General features: G+C 39.4%; 1 protein-coding gene across 1 annotated transcript in view; it reads left to right on the top strand.

Annotated features, from left to right (window-relative positions):
* The window catches only part of SV2C (synaptic vesicle glycoprotein 2C), a 219,922-nt gene that overhangs the window by 178,202 nt on the left and 23,103 nt on the right, over nucleotides 1-18,617 (top strand). The window contains exons 9-11 of the mRNA XM_036747087.1: nucleotides 1,653-1,786; nucleotides 5,271-5,474; nucleotides 7,894-8,053. Coding sequence (XP_036602982.1) covers nucleotides 1,653-1,786; nucleotides 5,271-5,474; nucleotides 7,894-8,053 — 498 coding nt within the window. The remainder of the gene's footprint in view (nucleotides 1-1,652; nucleotides 1,787-5,270; nucleotides 5,475-7,893; nucleotides 8,054-18,617) is intronic.

The raw sequence follows: 18,617 nt of genomic DNA, 5'->3' as shown, positions 1-18,617 counted from the left end.
TAGATGTCATTATACGATTTTGTGCAATGCAGAGAAATTTAAAATATGACTAGCCCATCTCATTTTTTAAAACAACTTCCCCATTCCAATTCCAATTCCATTTCAAAAGATTGATGCTCTTCTGAAAATTCAGGGCCATTTATGGCCATTCAGTAGTTTGAATCACTATGCCCTCTACCTCTGAAACTAATCACTTCCGAATAAGAATACCTTGGAGAAGTAACAAGGCTCCAGCTTCATTTCTGTGGTTCATTTGTTAGGCTTAAAATATTTTAAGAAGAAAATGAAGCTAGATGATAGGGTGAGAAAGGAATATGCACTGGGTTTGATTTATCTTGAAAAGGAAATGCAAGATGGTAAATGAAGTACTTTTAAGTCAACTGCATTTTTTACCTTTTCTGCTGTCAATAGGAGCAGTGTAGGCTTTTTGGTATTGGCAAGACCTTAACTACTTGCACCCCACTTCCTGCATTTGTAAAGAGGTGGAGAAAGACATCTTCCCCTCAGTAAACCCCTGTGCTTTTGTATCCATTCTGAAAATTAACGAGAAGCGATGTTGATCCCACAGGGCACCTAAGTTTCTATTACCTTGGTGCGAATGAAAGATTCATCCAGAATATTATGATAACATTATTACTACCATCTGTCCAGCATTCCCATCAGTGCTGTCCAAGCATGTTTTCAGTTGGTTTCATCATTCTACTTACTTTTCAAAATGTGCCGAGTTACCACTTTCCTCCTTGATGCACAAGCTAAATCATTCATAGTGAGAAAGAAAATGTAGCTGGAAGTGTTTGTGCCTGCAACACTTCTCAAACCCTGAATCAGTGGTCCCTGATATAGATGGGCAGAATCCATATTTCCTTTCTCCAGGGAAGCCTGAATTCATAAACATGAAACAGTATTCTTTTAAAGACGATAGACCAGGAATGGGTCATGGGACCCTTTAGTAATTTGGTGATGCCTATACTTTTAAATGTATAAAATTTCAAAGGAAAACAATCATATTGAAATGCATTTATAAAAATGTTTTCTGAAACCAGTTCACAGATCCCAGGTTAAAAATCTCTGTTTTAAAAAATAAAAATAAAAAAATAAAAAATAAATAAATAAATAAATAAATAAATAAAAATCTCTGTTTTATGTAGACTCTTTCTATATTGTCCTGTCATTCCATTCAGTGGTCAAAGAACTTCTAACCAGAGTCAAAAAGGAGAGGTAACTGAGTGGTGATGACTCAACCAAATACTGAGTCAGTGCTTGAGTATCCATGGTAAAAGCTTAGCCCAAATGACTGAAATCCAAAGGTAAAACCCAAATATGGATTTTAATCAAGTCCCACAGTCTTCTTTCCAACAAACTCATTTACCAGAGCTGCTGGTGAGAAATGAAATGTTGGTGTCTATGTTTTATCTTTATCTTCTTATAGAAGAATATACTGTTGAATAGTGACAAGGTCATAAAGCAGGCAAAGGAGGAAGGAAAGGACCTAGGGAAATCTCCAAATTGAGTATCTTGTATCCTGAACAATCAGGCATTAAGTTTCTGTCCCACCTGAATGTCTTTGACCTGCCTTTATCTCCCATGGGCCAAGATCAGCGATGCAATCTGGGGCCAAGATCAGTGATGCAATCTCTTTTGTGTCCCAACAGGTTCATGGGGATGAAGTTCAAATCTGTGACTTTTAAAGACTCTGTTTTTAAGAGCTGCATCTTTGAGGATGTGACCTCCCTGAACACCTACTTCAGGAACTGTACATTTATTGACACAGTTTTTGACAACACAGGTATGTCATTCACCACCACCATCAAAGGCAGGTCATTTGGGCAGGTCTACAGTAATCATTATGAGCTTTCAGCATATGACCGGTGTAGGAATAAGGGATCTGTGTAAGGTAATGATAACACCTAAAACAAATTCATTGGTTGACTCTTAAAGAGCAGACTGGGGTAAGGTTCCAATCTTACTGCCAAAGTTGGTATAAGTATATTTGCCTTACAGTTGTATCACACTTTACCTAATGGGTGTGTTCCCGAAAAGTTGAATGTGAATTGATTTTTCATAAATGATTCTACATATTGTTGGAGCGCTCAATACTTAAAAGTCATTGTATGAATCCTTTTGTAAAGCAGAGAATTTGTCAATAATTTACCTGCTTTTATAAACCCAGGTTTTCTTAGCCTGGGTTTGCTTAAAGTGAAATACATTTTTCTTCCTCTGTAGCAAAAGTGGACAGAATAATTTAGGGAAAAAACTTGGAATCAGAGAGCCAGTTCAAATACCAGATCATAATTACTATATATGTGACCATGGATGAGCCACTTTCATTTTTTATTCTCCATTTCCTCATCTATAAAATGAGGGGGTTGTACTAAGTGGCTTTTAAAGCCCCTTCCATCTCTACCTCCATGATTGTATGGAAATGTGGGTGTTACCTGCCCTTTTTGTTTGTTTGTTTTTAACCAAAGCCTCTGGGGAGCCAGAAAAAAACATCTGGGATGGAATCTAGCAGGAATAACTCCTATGTGGCATCCCCAATCTAGAGGGAAATCTAGAGCAGACTGCTGCACAACAGATTGTTTTCCACTTACTGTTTATACTCCCAGGAAGAGAAAGGGAAGAGCCCACTGTGGGTTAACAATGCAGGAAAATGAGTCCGGCTTTGTGACTATTCCTTCCTACCTACCCCCTTCCCAGTTAGCAGGATACAGGCCAAATCTGAGCAACTAATGGGAGGTGCCCAAGGTCACAGTAACAGGACTAGGGACTAGCGGTACTTGACAGCTGTTAAATGCTTGACGCATAGGCTGCTTGGGAAGAAGAATTGTTTTTGTGGAATTTGTATTTGTAGGCCCACAAAAGGCTGCTGGGTGGTGCAGTGGATAAAGTGCTAGGCCAGGAGTCAGGAAGACCTGAATGCAAATCTGGACTCAGACATTTATTAGCTGTGTGACTCTGAGCAAGTCACTTAACCCTGTTTGCCTCAGTTTCCTCGTCTGTAAAATGAGCTGGAGAAGGAAATAGTAAACCACTCCAATGTCTTTGCCAAGAAAACCCCAAATGGAGTCATGGAGACTCAGACACAACTGAAACAACTGAACAACAACAAAACATCCCACAGAATGGGTGTTTAATAACTGTATGTTGATTAATTGATAAACAGAGCTTTCTGGAGAATCCAAGGATACATTGAGCTCTAGATTCACCTAATTTCACCTAATATTTCTAAAGTACTTATCACAGTGCCTTTCATAGAGTAAGTATTTAATAAATGCTTGTTCCCTCCCTGATTAAATTCATTCACTTAGTCAAAATGTGTATGTTTGAAATCCAGTTGGTTGGGCAAGCTAACCTTTCTTCCTGATGACTAATCCTACTAGGTCAGGGCAGTGGGGCATGGAGTATAATAGGAAGTCCTCCAGGAGTCAGAAACTTGGATTCCAGGCCCCAGGTCTGACATTTTACTAGGTGTTAGAATAATCCTGGGACAAGTATCTGACCCTCTCTGGACCTCAGTTACCTCATCTGTCCAATGAGGAGATTGAGTTAAAAGATGTCTGAGATCACTTCCTGCTCTGAATTTGTGATCCTGTGCCCACTAGGGGCAGTTAGGTAACACAGTGGATGGAGTGCTGGGCTTGGACTCAGGGATGTATTCTTTGCCTACTATGTATAATGAAATGTGCTAGATAGTGAAGAAGTTACAAAAAATCAATAGATAGTAAATTCTAGTTCAAGTGCCACCTGGGACTCATTGTGTGATTAGGAAAATCTGGCCGCTAGATGGCACCATAGTGTATAGAGTGCTGGACCTGGATTCAGGAACACCCAGTTCAAATCCAGCATCAGACCCTTACTAGCTGTGTGTAACCCTGGCCGTGTACTTTTTGAGTCTATGTGTGTGTGTGTGTGTGTGTGTGTGTATGTGTGTGTGTATATATATACACACATATATACATATATACGTATATATGTGTGTATGTATATATGTATGTATATATGTATATATGTGTGTATATGTATATGTATATATTTATGTATGTATGCTTATATACACATACATATGTACATGTATATGTACATATATGTATGTATATACACATATACACACATATATATATAAAAATTGGGGAATAATAGTAACAGTATTGTGTTATACTATATTATAACCTCTCAGAGTTATGATGATAAAATGAGATATTTGTATAAAGTACTTTGTAAACTCTAAAGTGTTATATCAATGCGTGTTTTTATTATTATGCAACTTCTCTATGTCTCAAGTTTCCACAAAATGACAACTATAACTCACAATCTTACATTCGGAAATAAATTGTAGACTTCAGAGCTAGATGGGTGCTATTAGAAATGCAGTATCGACATGATTCAAATAGAATAAAACTGTCAGGAAAAAATAAAAATAGCATCAGTTGTCCACCATAAAAGAAGAGGCAAGTAGCCTCCCTAAGTTCATTTATTCAGTCAATAAATATTGGCAACAGCATGGTTGATTGGACAGAATTGTGGGGTTGGAGGTAGGAAACCTGAATTTGATTCTGGTCTGTGACACTTATTAGCCATGTGACTTGAGAAATCATTTAACCTCTCTGTGAATTAGTTTCCTTATCTATAAAATGGAGACAATATATCTACTTCAATCAATCAGCAAGTAATCGTTAAGCACGTACTTTGTGCTAGACACACTAGACACTGAGGACACAAACAATAAAGAAAAATTTCCTGCTCTCGAGAAGCTTACAATCTATGGGGGAGGTAACATGTATACAGATAAGTATATAAAAATATGTTTCTCAAGTTGTGAGGAAAACACTTTGTAATCCTATCCTTAAAGTCCTGTGCAAATATGAGTTATTACTTTCAAATGTCTCCTGTGTGCAAGGCACTATGGGAAATAAAAATACATAAAATGTGATCCCTACCCTCATTGGGCTTGGAATCAGGAAGACTCATCTTCATGAGTTCAAATCCAGCCTCAGCCTAGCTGTGTGACCCTGGGCAAGTGCTTTAACCTTGTATACCTCAGTTTCCTCATCTGTAAAATAAACTGGAGAAGGAAATGGCAAACCACTCTAGTGTCTTTGCCAAGAAAACCCCAAATGGGGTCATGAAGAGTCAGACATGACTGACAAGCAACTGAACAATGACTACCCTCAGAAGGCTTATAACCCTGATATTCTTAATAATTCTTGGCATATTTACTAATCACTCCACAATCAGGTAATATCTAATCACCTCTGTGCTCTCTTCCACAGATTTTGAGCCATTTAAATTCATTGACAGCGAATTTAAAAACTGCACGTTTTTGCGTAATAAAACCGGATGTCAGATCAGCTTTGATGACGACTATAGCGCCTACTGGATTTACTTTGTTAACTTCCTGGGTACCCTGGCAGTGTTGCCAGGGAACATCGTATCTGCACTGTTGATGGACAGGATTGGACGTTTAACCATGCTAGGTAAATACGTGTTTCCTGGATCATGTAAAATGAAGCAACTGCTCTTATATTCTAGTTGATGTCCAGTTTTTTCTTTGGGGATTTGCAATTCTTGGAGGTAAGAAGACATCCCTTCTACAGACCTGTCCTTTATGCTTTATTGTAGCCTAACATCATATTTAACTCCATTTCACAGGAGCAGTTCCCACGAATTCATTACCAGATTTGAAAAATAATTACATAGAACCGACGTGTAGAAATTAATAATGTTCATTTCATAGTCTCTATGTTCGAAATGCAGTTAGTTGGGCAAGCTAACCTTTCTTTCTGATGACTAATCCTACTAGGTCAGGGCATTGGGGCATGGAGTATAATAGGAAACCCTCTAGGAGTCAGAAACTTGGATTCTAGGCCCCAAGTCTGACATTTTACTAGGTGTTAGAATAATCGTGGGACAAGTATCTGACCCTCTCTGGACCTCAGTTACCTCATCTGTCCAATGAGGAGATTGAGTTAAAAGATGTCTGAGATCACTTCCTGCTCTGAATTTGTGATCCTGTGCCCACTAGGAGCAGTTAGGTAACACAGTGGATGGAGCACTGGGCTTAGACTCAGGGAGACTCCTCTTCCTGAGTTCAAATCCAGCCTCAGATACTTACTAGCTGTGTGACGCTGAGCAAGTCACTTAACTGTGTTTGCCTCAGTTTACTCATCTGTAAAATGAGTCAGAGAAGGAAATGACAAACCACTCCAGTATGTCTGCCAAGAAAACCCCAAATAGGATCACAAGGAATCAGACATGACTGAATAAGACCTCTCTGAACCCCAGGTTCCCTCTTAAAATAGAGATAATAATATCTATGTGTAGTAAAGAGAGATATAGTACTATGGTAAGTAGATAGAGTGTAGGGATTGAAGTCGGGGATTCAAATGCTGCCTCTGACACTGAGGAACTATGTGACCCTTGACAAATCCTTCAATCTCTTTGTGTCTCAGGTGACTCCCTGGGACTTACCTATGAAGTCACAGCATGCTCTGTGTTGATGGAGGGAGTTCCTGTGTTGAAATATACATATATACATACATATATATATATTCATTACTACCTACCTTACAGGTTCATTGTAAGGGAAGCTCTTTGTTCAACCTAAGGCACAATATAAATGTGAGCTATTGGTGATGGTTGTTGTCGTGGTACAACTACAGTCCTCATCTTCAAAGGCTAAAAAGCTTCTCCTTGAACTTAACAGGGATTCAATTAGTCAGTTAGCATTTATCAAGAGCTTATTATGCTGTGCTCTAAGAAATGATGAACAGGCTGATTTCAGAAAAATCAGAAAGACTTACATGAACTGATACAAAGTAAAGTGAGAAGAACCAAGAGTACACTGTATACAGTAACAGCAATATTGTATGATGATCAACTAGGAATGACTTAGCTATTTGCAGCAACACAATGACTCGAGACAATTCCAAAGGACTCATGATGAAAAGTACTCTCCACCTCCAGAGAAAGAACCAATGGAGTCTGAATGCAGATCAAGTACACTATTTTTCATTTTCTTTATTTTTTTCATGCTTTTTTTTCTTTTTTGGTCTCTGTCTTCTTTCACAGCATGACTAATATGGAAATATGTTTTGTATGATATATCAAATTGCTGGTGGTCTCATAGAGCGGAAGGGAGAGAAGGAGAGAATTTGGAACTCAAAATTTTTTTTAATGTAAAAATTTTCCTTACCTTTATTGGGGGAAAATAAAATATTATTTAAAATAAACAAAAAATCAAATAGCTTTCAAAGACAAAATAACTAAAAGAAGTTAGCATTGCTGAGGTTCTAAGGAGGACTTGCTTTATGGAAGAGATACAAGTATTTATTTTATTGTTACTACAATTATTTAAAATAATATATTTATAAATAGATAAAATTATTTAATTGTTATTACATAAGTGGCTGGTTGTAAGGGGCTAAAAAATGCTAAAATCATTTGGATCAATTCAATGAATGTTTGTTGAATGCCTGTCAAACAATGCCTCTTTGACCATTTAAGGCACTCATCTTATTTTAAGCTATCTTATTTTAACCCATTTTGAATTTCTTTTTTTTCATGCATTTTTTCTTTTTTGGTGTCTGTCTTCTTACACAACATGACTGATGTGGAAATATGTTTTCTATGATATATCAAATTACTTGCTGTCTCATGTAGGGGAAGAGAAGGGAGAGGAGAGAATTGGCAACTCAAAATTTAACGAAGAATGTCAAATTTTCTTTACATTTATTAGGGGAAAAATAAAATATTATTTAAAATAAACAAAAAAGAGCCTACTGTGTGCCAAGTACTGGGCTAAGTGTTGGGGATTTGCTGGTGGTGGTTATCGAATGCTAAGTACACCTGCTCCGAGAAAACAAACATGACTGCTTTTGTGTGGTTTCTCATCAGGTGGCTCCATGGTACTTTCTGGGATTAGCTGCTTTTTCCTGTGGTTTGGTACCAGTGAATCCATGATGATAGGCATGCTATGTCTGTATAATGGCCTGACCATTTCGGCCTGGAACTCCCTGGATGTGGTCACCGTGGAACTCTACCCAACGGACAGAAGGTATGTTCCAACCAGCCAGTATGCTTAGGAGGAACCGGTCCCACAGGAATGGTGGAGAGGTGTCAGCACTAGCCAAATAGACCACCGTCTCCAGAAACTACCTGGAAACATCTGGCTTGTGAGCTGCAGGTTCCAGAGGAGTCTCAGAAAACAATAATAAAGCCAGAATGTGTAAATGGTAGCAAAAACAAATATGGCAGTGAAACTGAAAGAAGAAGTTAATTAGAAATATGAATTTGTTTACTGGCTGAGGATATGTGGAGGCCATAAAAAGACAGCAGGCACTGGGATTTAATAGCTTCTTTTGGACCAGCTAATGAGTGTGGGCAAAAATTTGAACAGCTAATCAGTCCCAAGAGAGGGCCTATATTGGGTCAGCAGGTGTCTGCGTGATGTCTGTATTAATCAACCACAAAGAAGGCGTCTAGAACCCAGACTTGGATTTTTCAGAGTGTTTGGAGGAAGGCTCACTGCATTTCCAATTTCTGTAAGGATTGCTATTGAAAGAAAATTATTCATCTTTCCCCAAAGGTGGAGACATTCAGACCTCCAACCTCATGTCAGAGAAAAGGGTCTGAAGGATGGGGCTTTTAGTTAGGAAATGGAATGAATTCTGCAATGGAATAATTGATTTAAAGAAAAGGAGACCATTTTCTTAGGTTATTTGGCATGTGTGAAGAGAAGAGTCCTTTTTTCTTGTCTCAGTCTCAAATGACTCTTCTGTTTTCTCCCTATGAAGACTGAATTGGCCTTTGGATAGAGTCAGCATTACTCTCTGTGCTTTGATTGAGAGTGTAGTAGGGAGGAAGGATTTTTCCTGGGTTGCAGTTAAAATGTTTTCACTCCTGAGTAGGAATGTTCCTCCACCTCACCATCCTGACCTTTCTCTTCCACTTTTCAAGTCTTTCTTTTCTTTTGCCCTTCTGTTTCAACAATTCGGCTAGCAGCTGCTGTGGATGGGTAAAACCAACAACAACCAGTTCACAGAACGCTGCAAGCCCGAGTTCTTTTGATCTGCTTTACTAAGGAAATCAACTTTAAGGGGTTAACAATCTTACTTTAATCCAGCCTACAAACATTATTCACTTAGTTCAGGGGAAAAGCCAGCACCCTGAACTTCAGAGCAAATACAAACAAACTACAAACATACATTTATAAACAGACCAAATACAATTCATAGTTACCAACATCTGAGTTCAGCCGGGGGCTCGACAATGGCTGACTCAGAGTCACGAGTCATTACTGCTGCAGCTCAGAGCTCCGAAAAAAAGAAAGCCAACCCCTGGTTTTATGTATCTTGTTCAGGGTCAAAGGTGAATCACACATGCGACTCACCCACATGACCTAAAATCACCACAAAAATGCAACTTAAACCCACGTGGTCTAAAAGCCTCAAACTCACGTAAACTAGGCTTTCCCTTGAAACAAGGAGGCTATCAAAGACTCCTAATTTAATCAAGGAAACAAAGGCCAAACTCTTCAAGGGCACTTGGTTGAACGAGCGCTAAGAGCCTATCTTGGTTCCCAATACACCTTCTCACCTCCAGTTCACTCTGTTACCTCTGGTTACAGTCTTAATTTCTTTTTTTTCATTTTCTTTTATATTATGAACATAATTATCCTGAACAAACAAAACCATTTCAGTGCACAAAGCAAAAAAGGATTGTCTGTGAAGACTATGAACTCCTATTATATATATTTTACCAAAATAATCATTCTAAAATACCACTTTCTTCATGACCCTAACCTTCCTTCTCAAAATCTTCCACAATTCCCCATTACCAACAGAATAAAATCCAAATCCCTTAGTTTGGTATTTATCTTAGTGCCTACAAAACCTCCCAGAACAAATGAATAGGGTGGGATGAGAAGGTAAGAGAATTAATGTGGTTCAGTGGGAAGACCATCACAGGGTCTGAGTTCCAATTCTGCCTCTAATAATTACTACCTATTCATTCTTGAGAAGTTATTTCCTCTCTAGTAGCCCCAGTTTTAGCTATAAAATGAAAGGGTCGGCCTAGGAGATCTTTATGGTCTCTCCTAGCCCTAAAATGGTGATCCTAGGAAGCCCAGGATTTCTGATTGGCTCTCACACTGGGCAATAGGCTATTTCAAAGTTTTTATTGTTGGTTAGTCTTTTTCAATCATGTCTAACTCTTCATGATTCCTTTTGGGTTTGTTTGGGTTTGGGGTTGTTTTTTGGCAAAGATACTGGAGTGGTCTGCCATTTGCTTCCTTAGCTCATTTTGCAACTGAGACAAGCATGGTTAAGTGACTTGCCCAGGGTCACACAGTAAGCATCTACTCAGGTTTTCCTGACTCCAGGCTTAGGACTCTAGACACTGTGCCACCTGGCTGCCCCTGTATGACCTGGCTGTGGATTTTAGGAGCTACTGCTTAGGGGGTAGGAGAATGGAATTACATCATCAAAGACTTATAGCTCATCATTACCGGATATTTTAGTCCAGGCCTGGAAAATGGAAGCTTTCCAGAAATGTAATGATCTAGTCCTCACTAATAACGCAATTAAGTCACCTTCCAGTTTGCTGGTGGAAATTGGCATTCATTAGAACCTAATAAAGCCAATGCATTCTATTTTTTGCTACCGGGCCTATTCCATCCTTACAGCTTATTTCTGGTCTCAGCTCAGTGCCCATTGTTCTCTCTAGAGAATTTAGCTCAAGGAATCAACATCCAAACCTTCTGAGTTGGAGATCAAAACAAAAAGTTGATGGGCTTTTAGAGCTTGGGTCACCTGAAAGTTCAAAGCTAGTACCTCTGAGTCTTGAGGACACCGAGGCAAACAGGGTTGTGACCTACCCAGGGTCACCCAGCTAGTGAGTGTCTGAGGCTAGATTTGAACTCAGCTCTTCCCAACTCCAGGCCTGGTGCTCTCACCACTGAGCCACCCGGCTGCCCCAGACACTTAAGCTCTGTCTGCCTCAGTTTTCTCATCTTTCAAATGTAGATAATAATAGCACCTACATCCTGGGGTTGTTGTAAACATCGAATGAGATAATATTTGAGAATTGCTTGGCACATAGTAGGCTCGTAACAAATACTTATTTCCTTCCTTTGTGATACTAAATATCAGATAAAATACAGAACTGGACTTAATTGAGCTTGAGGTCAGAGAGGTTGGTGTCAAGGACTGAATGTAGTATAGATCTTGAACTCGAAGGGAGCTCCGATTGAGGCCATCCGGTCAACCCTCTCCTTTTGTAAAGAATAAAGTGAGTCTGAGAGCGTTTAAGGTCATTTAGGTTCAGGTTTGCTGTCGCGTCTGACTCTCTGTGGCCCCTTTTGGGGTTTTTCTTGGCATAGATACCAGAGTGGTTTTCTATTTTCTTCTTCATCTTCTTTTACAGATAAGGAAACTGAGGCAAATAGGGTTAAGTGACTTGCCCAGGGTCACAGGCCTGATACTCTATCCACTGCACCACGTACCTGTCATCTAGGTAGTCAGCATTACAAGCAGGATTTGAACCCAGAACCCCTGACTCCAGAGCTAGTACCTCTTTCCACTGTACCACCCAGCCTCTTAAAGTAATTGAAGCTCTCAGAGACTTGCCCAATGTCACACAAGAAGTTAAGTATCAAAGGCAGGATTTGAATCTAGGTCCTCTTGATTCCAAGTCCCGCACTCTTCCTACTATGCCATGGAACTGAGTCAGTGCACGTGCTCAATGGGTGGGGGGGCAGGGGGGTGCTGTTCATTTCAAACCTTCAGATGCAAGATACTTAGAAGATCCAGGATGTCTTTTGGGGTGAAACTCAACTTAGGGAACATGGGTGAGGGTGATTTGGAAAGGAAGGTATTGTATGGAAGGAGGAAACTCCTATTTCTGTCTAGCCGGTGAGACTGGGGTCTGGTGCACCCTGATGCTGAGTCCCATAAAGCTATTCCAACATATGAGAGTTGTGGTGACAGGTACAACATTTGACTGGCACAATTTACTCTTAGCGCAGTGTCTGGCACATAGTAGGTACTTAATAAATGTTGATTAATTGACTGAGTCTACAGGAGTTCCCCTTATGGGAAAAGAATGCAGAAAAGGGTGGGGGGATGATTGAACAGACCCGGTTCTTGGTGAGTGGATGATCTTGGAAATGTTTGTGTCCCCCCATAACTGAAAGAACACTCCTTCCTCACCTCTACTTCTTAGAACCCCCAGCTTCCTTCAAAACTCAGCTCAAACACCATCACCCACAACAGTCATTTATTGATACCTACTACGTGCCAGGCATTGTGTGGAGCACTAGGGTTATCAAGACAGACAAAATCCGTCCTTCCCCTCAAGGAGTTGACAGTCTAATGAGACAACGTGCAAAGAACTATGTACAAACGAGGTATGCAGAATACCATATTTCCCCATGTATAAGACGCACCTTAATTTGGGGGCCCAAAATTTGAAAAAAAAAATGTATTCCATAAGGTTATTGAACTCAAGTTTTATTCATCATAAAATTCATACAACTCCTCATCACTGTCAAAACTCCCATCCATTAGCTTGTCCTCATCTGTGTTTGATGACGAATCACTGTCTTCACATATTGCCTCGTCCTCAGTTCCATCTATGGCATTTGAAATGCCACGCTTCTTAAATGACTTGACAACGATCTCAATCTTGATATTATCCCAGGATCTTTTCACCCTGGTACAAACTTCTCCTACAGTTGGTTTCTTCACTCTTGCCTCTCATGGCCTTCTTCTGCTATGGCGTTTTCAATAGGGTTTCTTCTTCCTGTAGCCAGTCTTGGATGGTTTTCTCAGTTGGAGGAGGACCAAACTTATGTTCAGCAGCACGATTTCCATTCGCTTTTGCAAACTGGATCACTTTTAACTTGAATTCAGCACTGTACGAAAATCTTTTCTGAGCCATTTCTGGGCAGAACGTGGCAAAATGTAACCTAATATACCGGTAACAAATGCGAAACAATGAGCACAAACACAACAAGCGTGAAAAAGCGGGAAATGCAAGTAAAAAAAATCTACAACAATGAGTGCAAAAATAAGTGCAAAAAAGCGGGAAATGCAAGCAAAAAAAAAAAAACTACAACCACTGTATAAGATGCGCCCAGTTTTTAGACCCCAAATTTTTTGGAAAATGGTGCATCTTATACATGGGGAAATAACAGTAAATTGTAGATAATCTCAGAAGAAAGGCATTAAGGGCGAACCAGGAAAAGCTTCCTACAGAATGTAGAATCTTAGCTGAGTTTTTAAGGAAGCCAGTGGAGCCAGGAGGTGGAAATGGGGAAGGGGGGAGAGTTCCAGACAGGAGGGACAGCCATGGGGGAAAATTCTCAGAGGCCAGAGATGGAGTGTCTTGTGCTAAGGGATCCTAGAGCATGTGGAGGGAAGACCTCAAAGGTGGGAGGGAGCCAGCTTATGGATGGCTTTAAAAACCAAACTGAGGATTTTATATTTGATCCTTGAGGTGATGCGGAGCCACTGGAGTTTAATTTAGAAAAATCACTTTGATAGCTGAGTGAAGGATGGAGTGGAGTGAGCAAGCTTCCACATGAAGTCTTCTAAAAAGAGATGATGGTCTCTTCCTCCAAGTGGCCATCTCTTAAGTGAGCTTCCAACTGGCCCTGCCCTGTTCCCTACTTCCACCTCAAAAACAGACTCACAGTTTCTGGGGTCTCTGCCACTCATACTCACCACCTCAATTAAGAGTGTATTTTGTGCTTCTTGCCTGGAGTGCAAAAATGGATAGTTATAGTGCTGCTTTAAAAAAAAATAGTGAAATGGATTCAATTCATCATGGCCCAGGGATGGCTCTAAAAGGAGGCACTAATGCTGTGATTATCACCATTCTGACTGATACAAGTCTGTGTAATATTACAATAACCAGATTCTAAACTCAGCCAATTGGCTGAGAGCTGAGCCATGTGACCTGAACCAGCCATTCCAGTTACCAAATAGTCATTACAATACCTATATCACCAGAAAATTATAAAGAAAAATGAGAATAATATGGGCTCTTTGGAAGGAATGTGCTATGTAGATTCGAGGTCTTCTTGTTATTATCTAGAATCTAATTTTAGGAGATGAGGAGAATGCCACAGATGATGTGTTTTCTCCATTTGTGTCTGTTGTGAATTATTCTGTTCTCTCCACTCATTCATTCATCTCTTTGCTTTTATTCAGCCTAAATCAATTGACCTTTATTGAGTTTCTACTATTTTCAAGCCATTTGTATAAGGGTCATAGCTTTCCAAAAGATGCATAATTAAATATTTGGTGTTCCTATGTGCAGTAGGGAAAACAACCCTTCCTTACTGGGTGGAAGGTTGTATAATAGAGAGACCTCTGGCTTCCATGTGTGTTCCTTGGACATACCTCATCAGAAGACATGGGTTCGAATCCCGACTTTGTCATGTACATGTGTGACCTTGGACATGTCACAACCTTTCTGAATCTCAGTTTCCTCATCTGTAAAATGGAATAGATAACCTCTAAGGTTCCTTCCAGGTTTAAATCTAGGCTCCTATTACATTTTCTCTCTCCTTTACTTCCCATGAACAGGCATTTGACTGTTTTACTCTAAGCATTACCCTTAGCAAAAGAAGAACCTATATGCCCCCAAATATCCCATTCTTGGGGTGACAGCATTGTAAAGCACAGGCAATTCATTATACCATTTGCCATGTGCTCATTTCACTCCAAATTGGGAAGAACTGCATTCCCACTGAGAAATTTGCACACGCATATGCGGGCATGCACGCATGCACCCACACACGCACACATGCACACACATGCACACACATGCACGATTGCACGCACACACACACACACACACACACACACCCTTTCAACATGCCATTTTCTCCTCTAGGATCTGTATCTAAGTTTCACAGTCATACCCTGACCCTTCTGGGGCAGATGAGTCCCAGAGCTTCCACTCTGCTTTTCCCAATAAAATTTAGTGGAAAGAGTATTGACTGGGCTAGGAATCACACATAACTAGGTCTAGTCTTGGCTGTTCCACAAACTGATCATGAGACCCTGGATAAATGGTTTAACTTTTTTAAAATAGTATTTTATCATTTCCCCAATTACATGTAAAGACAATTTTTCATTTTTTTAAACAATTTTGAGTTCCAAATTTTCTCTCTCCTCCCCACAAAGACAACAAGCAATTTGATATCGGTTATATATGTGCAGTTATGTAAAACATATTTCCCTATTAGTCATATTGTGAAAGAAGAAACAGATCAAAAGAAAAAAAAAACATGAAAAGTAGCATGCTTCGGTCTGCATTGAGACTAATGGTTTAGTTAACTTATATAGACCTTTGTTTTCTCATCTGGAAAATGGGGTTTCTGGACTGGAGGTTTTCAAAATACCCTTCCAGCTTAAATGCTTTGCCAACAGGGAGAAATATTTGGTGAGACTCATTAAAGAAGTACAAGCATTTATTTCCCTATCCCATGTATCACCCCATATAGGGATGTCAAATGTTTACTTTTCTTGGGATTTGAGGAGTTATTTTTGGTTTATTCATTTATAGAAAATTCAGCATAATGACTTCATTGAAATGTAGCTCCTAATTCTTTGGATTCAGATTATTGTGGAACAAATTAATGTTCCCTAAAATTCTATACTGATTATGTCTTTGACCCAGGTGTTCACTGGCTGCTGATAAGAGCTTTCTGAGGGAGGGCTTCAATCTTTGGAAAGGGTTCCTCCAGTAGACTGTAATAATTTTGCAGTGGGTTAAGTCTGATGCTTAAAAGTTTCCATAGGGGCAGTTAGGTGGTGCAGTGAGTAGAGCACCAGCCCTGGAGTTAGGAGGACCTGAGTTCAAATCTGGCCTCAAACATTTGACACACTTACTAGCTCTGTGACCTTGGGCAAGTCACTTAACCCCAATTGCCCTGCCTTCCCCCCTCCAAAAATAAGTTTCCACAAAGGATTTAAGAGCAGTAAAATACTTTCTGGCTACTGAATTCTAATTTATTTGCTTGTATTTGGGGAATATATTTGTGTATGGAATGTTTTGCAATTCATTTCAGTATGTTATGGAATAATAGTACTGCAAATATGTCAGTCATTGGAAATTCATGATCTCCAAGGTCGGTCAGAAGTGCTGGTTTCTATAATTGACCATTATGGTTTCTATGGAACTGCTGTGGTCTGCTTGGTAAATATCTTTTTTTATTAATAGTGTCTGGAAAGACCACTGATCTTAGATGAAGAAGATTTGGTTTAAAGTCTAGTTCTGCCACTGTTGAGGAAAAAATTCTTGATTCTATGCTCTTCATTTTAGACATATCTACTAGAAACAGTTTAATTTAAGTTGATCTTAATCTAAATCCAAGTGATCTCTAGTTTAGAGATAGATATGCTGAAATTGGCATGGTTCTACCATATTTTTGGACATCTCTCCCCCTCTTTGATGTAACATTTACAGGAAGCTCGAACAAGGAGAAGGTTATGTTGAAATGCAGTTTGGGATTAACATTCCAGAACGATAATCACTAATAGATTTCTTCCTTAGCTACTCCCCCAAGGATGGAAAAGATCTCTTCCCTTTCTGAATAAATAAGAATGGCTCATAGACCAATAGTTTCAGGGGATGGAGAAGGCAGCGATCTCAATAATAACAATAGCTAATATATTATATTAGATTCTTTGGGGTTTACGAAGCACTTAAAATCCTCATTTTTATCTTCCCAACAATTCTGTGAAGTAGGTGCTATCCCCATTTCCCTCAGGGGAAACTGAGGCAAATAGAGGTTAATTGACTTGTCCAGGGTCATGCAATCAGTAGGTAAGTTTCTAAGGTGGGATTTGAACTTAGGTCTTCCTGATTTCAGGTCCAGTACCCTTTCCACTGAGCTGCATTATCTAACTGCAAGTGCCTCTTTGTTAAACTTTGTTTTCTACCATTACTCCATTTCGTAAGAAAACTCTTTGGCCTTCAACGCACCTTTGAGGGAGGCAGGAAGAGGCAAGTTTGGAAAGGGCTTTTAGACCAGAGAAATATTATATCGATATTTCTGGTCAAACTGAAAAAGGAGGTTTTAATATGCTTCTACGACAACTGAGCCACGATGTAATTTGGAACAAATCAGTTCTTTGAGTCTCAGTTTTCTCATCTGGAAGACGAAGATAATATTGTTAATATAGAAGAGAGGATGGGGCACTATGCGGCAAAAAGGTGGAAGAAAATATGGATAGACTTATATGTACACAACTATTTCTAGCAGCTCTTGTGTAGAGTCAAAGAACTGGAAACTATAGCAGTGCTCACCAACTGGGGAATGGCTGAACAAAGATCATATTGTGATGGGTGGAATCCGAAAAAAGTGTAAGCTTTAGAGCATATCTATTTATTAAGCAATGCATGGCAAATGCATAACAAATCAGGATTGGATCTCCTCAGCTTGGCGCTGGACCCTGAAAACAGAGGGAGACAGATATTTTTATGCATTAAAAGATAACGATAAGCAGGATACAAAACAGGACGTATAATTTGGTAATCTGATTTCTAGTTAGAGGAAAGATTAGGGGCTTTCCAAATCAGGGAGGGGAGAGCAAACAAGGGCAATTTCCTGAAATCAGAAAAGGAGGTGTCTCACTGCCAAGTGTCTATATTCAATCAAAGGAACATGGAAACAAAAACTGGTTGACCAATATAGAACCAGTTTTCAGATAAGACATATTGGTCACTTGAGCTATTTAATTGTGAGAAAACTCCTTGTGTCAATCTTTGGATCTGCCTGAGTTTCTGGTCCGCATAACCTAGGTCCTTAGTTAAGGGTCTCTAAACTACAGGTAGAGGTGACCCAGCTTCCTGGCCATGCAGGGTTCGGTTCAAGCAATGTAATAAAGTTTTCTCAAAATTTCCATCATTGAATAAAGTTTTCTCACAAGACAGAAATTGGATTAGACCCATAATTGAATAGAAAAGGAACTGAGCTAGCTCCAGAATTGAGTCACAAGATGGAGTCAGTATAGTTCACTCAATTCCTCCCTTTGGATTTATGAGAGAGGAGCCAGCCCACTCCTTGCATTGATCATTTATTTATAAGCCAAATCTATAGATTTTCATACATTCATAGCCAGAATTATGCAAATCAGGCTACAGATCAAACTACTTAGAGGACTCACAATGGATTAGTTTTGAGAGGAGAGATTTACATGTCACCAAGGTAACTAAGAAAACTCAGCAAACATAAACACCATGAAACAAACAGCCAAAGCAATGCAAAGATGATCATCAATATTAAATAACATCAAATTTTGTATCTTAGTAGCCCACTCCCAATGTTCGTTTAATCATCAGTTTTTGTCTTGAGTCCCAGATGTCCCATGTAGTTGTCTGGTCCCTGGAAATATCTTCTCTTGGACATTCTGGAATAGGACTCATCCTCAGGGTATCTCTGAGAGGGACTCTGCTTCACTGCTTATAAGTCACTTGTAGAAATTCCCAGCTAATTTTGCTAAAATCTGCCAGTAATAAGACTTAATTCAATTTAGTATAATCTCTTAAATTTGGTTTTCCAAACCTGAAACTTCAGAGAATTTCAGTTTTTATATACCACTTGT

This window comes from Trichosurus vulpecula, chromosome 1 (assembly GCF_011100635.1).
Source record: "Trichosurus vulpecula isolate mTriVul1 chromosome 1, mTriVul1.pri, whole genome shotgun sequence".
NCBI lineage: Eukaryota > Metazoa > Chordata > Mammalia > Diprotodontia > Phalangeridae > Trichosurus > Trichosurus vulpecula.
Note: the sequence above shows the minus strand (reverse complement) of the source record. Positions and strands in the feature narration are given on the sequence as shown.